We start from the raw sequence: 11,528 nt of genomic DNA, 5'->3' as shown, positions 1-11,528 counted from the left end.
CACACACACACACACACACACACACACACACACACACACACACACACACACACACACACACAACAGATGTACCACTCTCATCACCTTTAAGCACTGGTGAGGGTTTGTCAAAACGGAGGGGGGAGTTCGGGGCTGAATGAAAGGAAGGGGAGGACGGAAGGCGGGAGGCAAGGAGAGAGGGAACGACGGTAGAGAGGAGTGGGACGAGCATCATGAGCTTCCACCCGACGGGCTGGAAGCTCTGTGGAGCAACAGATAGCAGAGCGGGAGGCAAAAGAAGAAGGGAGAAGTCTGCTCTCTCTCTCTTAACCCCTCCATCTCTACAACATCTCTCCTTCTCTCCTCCTCCTCCCATCTGACGCAGGGAGCCCCAAGTTTGAGGTTTTTCCTCTCTCCTCCTTCTTGCTGCGCACACTGCGTTTTCTTTGCACTGGTGATTGTAAAGCACGAGAAACGAAGACTGAGCGCGACGGCACGCTAGAGACACCTTACGGGAAACAGAAATGCGGGGATTGCTCCCCTCGTCAGTTTTATCCTTGCACCACCACCGAGGACTCGCAGGTTCAACTACATCTTCGTGTTGACACGAGCTCAGGCGTGCATGGTTCCGTGCGGCGCACAGATGGAGCTGTGCGCTCCGAGTGTGAGTGAGAGCTCAGCAGCGCGTGTGGCAGCGTTGTTACCGGATACCTGCTGCTGCAGTGCCTCCCAAATGTGAAGATGAAAAGTTCAAAACAACATGTGACGGGTTATCACTTCAAAGGAAATCCAAAAGGGGCAAAGCGTGCTTTAGCTGAGTGACCCCTTCAGTTACCCCCTTTTTTTCTTCATCAGCGTGCGTCCAGGATGGATCCCGTCTGGCTTCTCCTCCTGCTGCCATCCGTCCTCAGAGCGCAGGTGGCTTCAGATTTCCCATCAGGCGTCACAGTGGAGACGACCAACAGCACTGAGTCATTGACAAACAATACAAGAACTTCAGAAAACTCCACCAGCCCCTCCACTTCCTCCACTGCTGCAGAGCCTTCGGGGTTTTCCACTTCAGAAGCTCCCACCGAAATAGAGGATGACTGGTCACCGGCAGAGACATTTCTGTACACCGGAGACCCCTCGACTCTGGTAGTGGGCCGTTGTTCACGGGCGTATAGCACCCGTGGGCAGATGGGACCCCTGCCCCTCAGCTTCACCGCCCCCCTCAGGCCAGCTATGGATGCACTAGCCAACACTGCCAACTTTCTTAACATGATCTTCCAAGCTAGTGACCTGCATGAGAGCACGGTGCAAGAGGATATGGAGTGGTACCATGCCCTGGTCCGTGCCCTTCTAGAAGCTGATGTGCTCATCCGGCGGGCCCTGTTTACGTTTGATGCTGACCCAACTGCCCAGGTGCCGCAGCTAGTGCTCCATGCAACTCGCAGCCCAATGGCTAAGGTGCAGACAATCATCCTCCAGGACTTATCCAAGGCATGGGAGAGCCTTCACCCACCTGCTCCTGCCCCTGATGACAGCTGGTTCAGAAAACTGAAATTCCCAGAGTCCAGCCAGCCAATCACAACCCTGTCCAAACGAGTGCTCCTCAATGACCTCAATACCTTGGACACACCTAAGTGGGGGCAGGGTGACAGCTATGTGACCAATCGCAGTGGGGTACGCTGGGATAGTGCTCCTTTTCTGGACTGTATGGATGAACGCTTTGTGCCTGGCTGGATGCTCACACTCTCCACCTCCTTCTTTGGTCTCAAGCCTGACCTGACACCAGAATTCAGGTTAGGGCCTGCACACATACAAACAAACAAACACGCACAAAGCAAGCAATAACAGTCACATAAATACAGCCACACACATAGAGGTGACACCTCTGATGATGTCAGTAATTATAGAAATTTGGTTGGTTCACTTTAAAATGTTTGGTTTGGGAATGTTCATTCAGTTTCCTAGTAACCGTCTTAGTAATGATGTGAATCCATTGATCTGTGTGATGAGCTGTCAATCAGTGGTGCCAATGACATCTTCCAGTCATAAAATGCTATTATACGTTTTGTATTATGAACAGAGAAATTTGCATCCACATTGGGAGCACTTTTTTCAGTCCTTTGAATACTCTTAGTAATGTGAGGGTATTAAAGAAAAACATTTAAGTCATAATTTGTTATGCCTAATGAGACCATTAACGATCTTGTTGCATTTAAACACCTGTTGTATCGATTGGTCACTGTGAGCAGAGTAGTTTAAACAAAACTCCAAGTCCATTTTACCCGCTGAAAATGACAGAAGCTAGCACTCTGAAATGAATTTACAATAACACTCGTGTTTGAATGTGTTTGAAGAGTTTAATTAAATATAACATTTTAAATAGAATGTCTTGCATGATCAGGCAAAATGTGCAGTAGCAATTTAATTCAGTTTAACTGGACAAAACACAGACTAGAGAGAAGTCAAAAGTTATTGACCTGGAACAGTGGGATATAAACACATGGGGAGTAAAAAAGAGGGGAATGCAAGAGTGGTACATCATGGGAAGTCCCCCAGCAGCCGTAGGCTATTGCAGCATAATTAAGGCATGGCTCAGGGTTACCTGAACCAACCCTAACTGTAAACTTTACTAAAAAAAAAAAAAGTAACTTTAAAGGCTAATATTCAAAGTGTCTGTCTCCTGAGAGAAACTGGGAGCTGGTTCCACAGCTTTGCCATGTTATCTTCTCTGCCTTAAATTCTACTTTTAGAAAGTCTAGGAACCACAAGTAATAATATGGCGCGGTGAGGTCTTTGGGATATGAAGATGTATGCGGAAAAAGAAGAGACTTATTCTAAGTCTGACCTCATGTGGAGCCACTGTTGTTTCTTTGTTTTGTCACACATCTGTGACCCACGCCCCCACTGTCTGTGTGTTCGGCTTTAGAGGTGTGATCCGTGTGGATGTCAACATTCAGGACATTGACTTGGACCAGTGTGCAACAGGGGAAGGCTGGTTTGCTGACACTCACCAGTGCAACCGCACCACCATGGAGGTAAACACAGTGTAGACCAGGGACTGAAACTACCTTTGAGATAGCAACAGAAAGTCAAGATTTTTTGTTTTTGTTGCTTTTAGTACACACAACCAAATTGCCATGAAAAATGGCACCAGTATTAAAGACTTTGTTGTGACGATCCCTGAGATTTCATCTGGCACTATTAGCATCTATCTCAATATACATAACTGACAGATAACTGAGCAAAACTGGATGAAACTCCATGGCTTTGGTGATGTCATTCCTTTTTCATTTTTTTGGTCAAGGTTAAATTTCAAGGACATTAATATGGGAACATAAGGAACATTGGATAGATTGAATTGTTTTCGATAGAACTGTAATTGCTGTACATACTTTTTAAAACCACGGTACCTGCAAACCTACAGTACATTATGACTTAAAAGGAACTGCTAGCATGCTAGCCAATAAATATATATGGTGACAATGTTAAACTTTCTCGAACATCTCTAAGTCAGCACGTGAGTATTTTTATTAGGAACATTTTAGCACATTGCCTATTATACTACATATTGTAAACAATATTATTCCAGTATGATCTTAACATCTGGACCACAAGGCAAGAACAAGTGTTGTTTATTGTTCATGAATCTAAAAGTGTCTGCCACTTCTACTGCCATAGTAGGGTAGTCAGTGTTTCATCATTAATCATAGTCTTACACAAAATATAAATTTTAAATGTCACATGGGATCAGACTGGGTTTTTTCTGGAGTTTTGAAATTATACGTATATTCATTGGTTTAAACATCCTTTCGCGTGCTAATTGTCTCCTTTCTCTTTTGAGGATGAAGCCTGAAATATTTACTAGATCATTCAAAGTAAGGAGAAAGAAAGGACTGAGAGAGGGGGAACTAGGTAATGCTACATTGTACATACTGTACAGTACCTGCACTACACCAGAGTACCAACAATAGTAACAGGACATTAGAAGAAGCCTCTCAGCCTTTATACTGCCTCATGTGGTTGAATTTTGAAAAAAAGATATCAAGATCACGTGTGCATCCACTGCTTGATTTCTTTTTAGAGATTTCTTTTTAATGTGAGGCAAACAGCTTGGTGTTTGAAAGGGAAAATTTAGAAATTGAAAGAGGGGAAGATATGTCCTGACATAGCCTGGTGTTGATCTCCGAATCACCTCCCACATCTCACATTTGTTCAGTGATTTGGTTACAGCAGAGCTTTTATTTCACTTCCCGACTGCAAGTAACTCAAACAGTTACTTAAAATTATAAAGACTGATAAGAACAATTTTTCTGAGGTTGTATTGTAAAATAAAGAAATAAGTAAAATACATTTTATTTATTCTTATTTCCTGTGTTGTATGCTTTTAAACATGACTAAAGTTTAGAAGACTGAGGTTGGCATATGTAAAAGTTGTCATGGTCCTGAGTCTGCCGACTCAGTGTTTTGTGTTTCTTTATGCTTTTGTTTATCCTGAGTATGTATTCTATTATGATTTGCCATTTGTTAGGTTTCTGTTCTGTGCCTGCCCTGGTCCCAGTGTGTTCTGTCTGTCTATGGTGTCACACTGTCTGTTTGTGAATCTGTCTGTTTAGTTCAGTGTCTTGTCTGGTTCTCTGTGTCTGAGTTTCCTGTTTTATTCTGAAGGTCTCTGTCTCATGTGAGTGTGTTCAGTTTACGTTTCCCCTGTCCCGTCAGCTCTGATTTCTCCCAGGTGTGTTGCCCTCCTGTCCCTCATCCCCTGATTACTGCTGTGTGTATTTAAGCCCTGTGTGTTCTCCTGCCTGTTGCTGGTTCATCTGTATTTCATGGTGTCCTGTTTGCTCTCTGCGTCGCAGGTTTGTTATTTAGTTTTCCCAGTTTAGTTTTCTTTAGTCTTGGCAGCCGGGGATCAGTCCACCACTGGGAGGAGGCCCCGGGGCAGACCCCCGGATAAGCTGGAGGAGGTGGCTGGGGAGAGGGAGGTCTGGGCTTCTCTGCTTAGGCTGCTGCCCCCGCGACCTGGCCTCGGATAAAGCGGATGTAGATGGATGGATGGATAGTTTTCTTTAGTTTTGTCATCCCTCATTGCCTGTTTTGCCACTACGCCACTTTGTAAATAAACATCACTAGCACTATCATCAACTGCCTGCATTTTGGGTCCTTTCTCCCTCCAACACCACACGGCTCGCCTCGGCAGCCGTGACAAAAGTAATCTCTGTGAGTCAAAAGCTCTGACTTCAGACAGCTGTTGGAGAGTTTTGTCTAATTTTGGGACTCGCCTTCTGAGCGAAAGCAAAACTAACAGACATAAAATAATTTCCTAAAGAGTTATTATTAGCTGAAAACCTGGCATGTCTTGGTGTGCAGTGTGTCCTTTGAGGAAACTGAACAAGTGGAGGGAAAAAAAGTGGCAACTATCTACAGCAGATAAACCGTGTCTGAAAGTCGTGTCCTAGGAAAAAATCCAACAAAGACCTGACACAGGATCTCAGGACGCAGGGCTGAGAAAAGGTCTAATAGCATGAGTCTACTGCCATCTGTAAAACACAGTGGAGGCTCTATCATGGTCTGGGTGTGTATTTCAGCCAATGGTGTTCTTGTCAAAACGTGTGTGTGTGTGTGTGTGTGTGTGTGTGCCTCAATCACACACCTGCTCCTGATGACCTTGTTTGGTTGCTTCATAAAGATGCAACAGAGACTCAGTCTTCACTGGGTCATGGCTAGAGAAACAGTGCAGCATGTCTCCTAGCCTTGCTGTTGCCTGCCTGTGAAATAGATTCTTACCTTCCTGTTTTTGTGCCCAGGATTACCTTTCAAGATGTGAAGTAGTGAGCTGGTTCTTGTGTGGATTTGGGAGAAGATTGGATAGTGTTAGGACTTTGAGGAAACCTTTGAGGAGACTGGACTGTTACTACTGTTCACTACCTTTCGGTTGTTTAAGAGTCACTGTAAAGAAATGAGCTGACGTTCACTTGGAGCCCTGCGTTTGAATCCTTCTTCTACTTACGTCTCCTTGACAGAACGATCCAACCTAGAGGAAGCAGCCAGATTCAGCTTGGTCAGGCCCAGCTGTATCCACAGACGTGAAGAAAATGTTTTGTGGCTGGTGTCTGTCTGTATTGCGGTAACAAAAGCGCCTTTGCAGCAACTTCTCTGGTGCGGCCGAAAGGCTGTGTCTGGCACGGTGTAGATTCTGACATCTTTCTGATAACTCCTTCCTACTCCGGCTCATGGTTCTGGGTAAAATCACCATCAATTCCCAAATTTAGTCACTCAAAGCTTTTATTAATTACAGAGTGGGATAAAATTTAGACCTCCTACCCGGAGCACCTTTGCCCACCAGCCCCGTGGCTCAGGGGGTTGGGAATCGTATCTGTAACCGGAAGGTCGCCGGTTCGATCCCTGGGCTCTCTGTCCTGGTTGTTGTGTCCCTGGGCAAGACACTTTACCCTACTTGCCTACTGGTGTTGGCCAGAGGGGCCGATGGCGCGATATGGCAGCCTCGCTTCTGTCAGTCTGCCCCAGGGCAGCTGTGGCTACAACTGTAGCTGCCTCCACCAGTGTGTGAATGTGAGAGTGAATGAATAGTGGCATTGTAAAGTGCTTTGGGTGCCTTGAAAAGCGCTATATAAATCCAATCCATTATTATTATTATATAGTCTGTCTAAACCCCAACAAGAAGCCATGGAGAAATGTACCACAGAGTCTTTCTGCTGGTATTATCCTTCCATCGTCATCTCCCCTTAGTGCTGGGTTTTTCTTCATCAAGAAAAAGGATGACACACTTCGCCTCTGCATAGATTTCCACAGCATGAACAAGATTACAGAAAAAAAAACCTTACCACTCCTCACCTCAGCATTTGGACTCTTTCAAGGCGGCACTATCATCACAAAACTGTAGTCTTCCAACTCTTTTCATGTGGTGAGAATGAGAAAAAGACACAAGTGGAAAATAGTGTTTAGTATGCATCCTGGCCACTTTGAGTATCTGGTTTGACAAATGCTCCAGCTGTGTTTCAGGTCCTGGTTAATAATGTCCTAAGGGACTTCATTAATCATTTTGTGTTTGTGTACCTTGATGATATACTGATTTTCCCAAAGCCCCTGCAGGAGCATGAGAAACATGTCTGTCTGGTCATCCAAAGCGTCTGTGTAAAGGGAGAAAAATGTGTCTCATGCTGACTGTGTCTTTCTTGGGCTTCACTGTTGAGAGAGGGCAAATGAAGGCTGACCTGGTGAATGTTAAGGCCGTGGTAGACTGATCAAGGCTAACTGCTCTCACCTCTCCGAGGCACATGTTTCAGTGGAGTTCTGCAGCCCGAGCCACATTCGACAAGCTGAAGCAGCTCTTCACCCACAGCAGTTGTTCTTGAACAACCCAATCTGAGTGAACAGTTCATTGTGGAAGTGGACATCTCAGATTCTGGAGTTGTTCTCTCGCAGCAGGATTTGGGTAAGATGCATCCATGTGCCTTTTTCTCTCATTGTGTCATCAGTGTTAGTGACCGGGAGCTGCTGGCCATAAAGTTGGCATTGGAGAAGTTTTCCTATCTGCAAACCGCAAAATAAATAGATTCCCGTCAAGTGAGGTGGAGTCATGAACTGAAATTCGCACGGAGGCGGGACCCAGAAACAGACACAGGGGTAATGCAGTAGCCGGAGGAAGTGGGAACAGCTTATGGGAGAGGCTGTTCTAAAACACCGCAATTGGACCCACGGTAGTACGCAGGGCCAGGGAAATGGGAAATGGCAACAAAGGAAGTGAGCCTTGAATCCAGAACAGGATGGTACGGAGACTAAACAACATGAGTAGCCGGTTGCGCTGGTTTAAACAGTCCCTTGTGGTTAACAGTGAAATAAGGCTCAGGTGTGAGACAGGCAGCTCCGCCCAAGAGAGTAGCCAGTGCACCATCCTGATGACAACTCCCCACAGCTGCTCCCACGGACCATGATAGGTGGGCTTTGGCAGAGGATTGGATTCTGTGTGGATTTTGAGGAAACCCTCAAGAGCCTGTACTGTTCCTACATTTTGACCTTTCTGAACTGGTATTTAAGAGTCATTGTAAATAAATGCACTGGCGTTCACTTAGGGTTGGCGTTTGAGTCACTTCTACTTACATCTCCTTGACATCTAATGTACAAATATGGAATAAAGGCGGCCATACCACCTTCCTTCCATTAACATTTGCATGTTAATGTAAATCGTACCAATTTTCCTTGCAAAATATATAGAAATGAGGGATATCTCAAGACATATACACACTATTGTGTATCTTCTCCCATATACAGTAGGATCTAGTGTTGCAGTTCCACATAATAATGTTGTGATCTTAAGCTCCCAGCTCTTATTCCAGTATCGATGATTGTTCCAGTACATGTTCAATAACAAAGACATCTAAAGGTGAGTTGGGGTACATCTTACATAAACAAAACAATGAAACAAAGATGTTCTGATAAAGAATGCCCCACTTCTCATTACTGAATTTAAGCTCTAGGTGTTTTTGCCATGTAGTTTTAAGTGGGACCAAAGACAACATATAATGGGCTAACAGACAACTACAATGGAATAGAAACATTTTGAAACTGGAGCGCAGACTATGATCTTAGATGCAGTGATCATTTTTATCTGCCGAGTAGCTTTTCATCAGCAGATAGGGCTTCTCTGCTGTCTTCTTAGATGTTGACGTTTTTCTGCTGAGGTTATTTTTCTAGTTACTGTTTCTATTGTAAAGAACACACTCTGAGCCGCGACCTAAAGCTAATATGGAAAACATGTCTGTTTATATTCTTTTTAGTTACATCTTGCATGCACACTCTAAAATGTTTGTGATCTCCAAAAGGTTTAAGCCCTGAGTGGTGGTGCTCGTTACTTCATTTTGGCCTCTTAAACTGTTCTACCTGCTGCACCCCGCCCGTCCAACGTTGGTTTCTCTTTTCCCTGCCAGGCTGTCTTTGCAGACCCATCCTCTACCTCTCATCTCAGCCATCTATTTAAAGATGGCTGTTCAGGGTGGCAGGCTGCAGGATGATCTGATGGATTATTGAAATAATCCAGCCCGCTGACATACTTCCCTTTTATGCACTACACTCACAGAGGTCTGAAACACAAGAGCAGAGCACTCTAAAAAAAATCCCCAAATCCACATGGCACCCTTTGTCTCGTCCTGCATTACCTGGCTCGTACTGGGTCATCCATTTCTTCTGTCCTGGTTGTCCAATATCTGCTCTGTTATTGGCTTGTAATCTATCACCATATCAAACCTCATAATAAATAATGGTCAGTTGGAGTGGGAAGCCCTCTCCTCCAAACATGGCTTACAGTGGACAGAGGTTTTCTGTGTTGACTGTCCTCAGCTGTCCTCATCTTTCTGTCTCTCCTTTTTCCTTCGTTACTATCTGTGGTGCTTTTAATGTGTGTGATCCAGTACAACGGTGTCATTTTGCTCTTTGAGAGATTCCCTGAAAATGTGCAGTCATTCCTTTTTAAAATTCTAGCCCGTTTCTTCTCTGTCATCTTTTTTTGGGGGGGGTTCCCCTACACAGGCTATCATGAATTAGTTGTAGGTGAAAATTTGACTTTAAATAAAACATTTGCAATACCAGTATGATGTTTTTAAATTGATTTGTGCATAGAGTTATCATTAAAACACAACTGATTGTTTACTGTGTATAATTTGACTTGGGCTGTGTATATGCACTTATGTAAGGTTTTACTGGAGAGAGGACCTAAGTACAGGATTGAAAGGTTAAACAACAAAAGTTGACCGTTTGTCATTTATACTTGATTTGCTCTTATGCTAGAATAACCCTCCTTTTATCAGCCATTAAGTACCACACTAAAACACAGATGATGCTAACTATTCACACAAACATTGAATTTTGCTACAACAAATACAGTTATTGAAGCAAACTTGTGATGTAAACTTTAAGAACAGCAGAGGACTTTTTTGGACAGTCCAGCAGTTAATCAGAGCCACTGTATGCAGTAATACTTTATATTATGTTAGGTCAAATGTCAGGCTATTACTATAAACACTGATGAAACCCTGGGGCTCTGGGGAAGCCAAGAGGTTGTAAAGCTTTAGAAGTAGCTGGTAAGTTTCAGCTTAAACGTTACAGAGTGAATCTACTGATTTATTACAAATATCTGCTTGAGATGTGCTGTGTATAATCCACATCACATTAACGTTCAACCTGTGCCATTAGCATCCGATAAGGGAGCTGTGAGTTTATATATACAGTACGTGTGTGAGTGTGTGCGTGTGTGAGTGTGTGAGTGTGTGACTATTTGCTGTTGAACAGGATTTCTCTAGAAAAGGATAATGCTCTCAGTTGAGGCATTATGTATCCATTTAGCTTTTAACTTAGATTAACACGCGGCATCCGTGTGTGTGTGTGTGTGTGTGTGTGTGTCTGTGTTTGTGTGAGTGTGTGCATTTGTTTCTCTGTCCCAGCTGAAGCTAAATTGAAGCTAGCATCAGAGGGAAATAGAGTGAGAGAGAGTAATGTGACCCTGTTTTTAATGTGCTGCTGTTTCATATCCTCACAGGTCAACATGATTTTAACCTGAGACACATAGTCTAGTCTAGCTTTGTTTTTTGGTTCCCAGCTCTTTTTGTTTTCCCATCTAAACATGATCTACTTTCATGTTTATGTCCCAAGATTATTAGATGCACGTTAATGCCACCGCCTTGTCTATTTTCTCTTTATAAAACACATATTATGGCTCAGCAATACTATATAAAATCTGTGCCACAATTCATTGTCAGAGTGAAAATTAAATCAAATTTCACTAGCTGGGACCACATCCTCGGAAACAATGAGCAAAGAGGAACTGGTGCTTTCTATGTATATTTTTTTTATATATACATATATATATATATATAAATATATATATATATATATATATATACATATATATATATATATATATATATATATCCATATATATATATATATATATATATCAATATATATATATATATTATATATATCAATATATATCAATATATATATATATCTATATATATCAATATATCTATATATCTATATATATATCTATATATCTATATATATATCTATATATATATCTATATATCTATATATCATATATATATATATATATATATATATATATTATATATATATAGTTGTATATAGCTATAGTATATATATATACCCGGACGTCGCCCGGATCAACAAGGTCCGCGTCAGGTGTTGAGGAACCAGGGCACCCTGACGAAAAGTGGGCTACTGGAACAAGAAGGCATCGGTGGGCAAGAGAAAAACAGGGCGTTGTTGGAATGCTACTACGCAAGTAACCCCGGCAGAAGGGGCTACATGAATAGGATGAGGGACCTATGGATTCTTCGATACCCAACATCCACAATGACGGCGAAACAACTAGTAGCTCAGTGTTCCAACATTCGAAAGAAGGGACTGCTCTCACAGCTAGAGATTGACGAGGTACAACACAAATGCTACGGCAAGGAGGAGTCAGGACGCCAGGTCAGGGGGAGATATCATCACCCCCACCCGAGATTGGGTACATAGCCCCC

General features: G+C 43.1%; 1 protein-coding gene across 2 annotated transcripts in view; it reads left to right on the top strand.

Annotated features, from left to right (window-relative positions):
* Positions 1–78: 78 nt before the first annotated feature.
* The window catches only part of gpr179 (G protein-coupled receptor 179), a 37,371-nt gene continuing 25,921 nt past the window's right edge, over positions 79–11,528 (top strand). For both annotated transcript variants that reach the window (XM_005944042.2, XM_014340642.2), the window contains exons 1-2: positions 79–1,763; positions 2,897–3,005. In XM_005944042.2, coding sequence (XP_005944104.1) covers positions 847–1,763; positions 2,897–3,005 — 1,026 coding nt within the window. In that variant the 5' untranslated portion in view covers positions 79–846. The remainder of the gene's footprint in view (positions 1,764–2,896; positions 3,006–11,528) is intronic.

This window comes from Haplochromis burtoni, unplaced genomic scaffold, assembly GCF_018398535.1.
Source record: "Haplochromis burtoni strain Fernald_Lab_line unplaced genomic scaffold, NCSU_Asbu1 Contig_389, whole genome shotgun sequence".
Lineage (NCBI taxonomy): Eukaryota > Metazoa > Chordata > Actinopteri > Cichliformes > Cichlidae > Haplochromis > Haplochromis burtoni.
The sequence above is the reverse complement of the archived record's forward strand: the minus strand, read 5'-3'. Positions and strand labels throughout refer to the sequence as shown.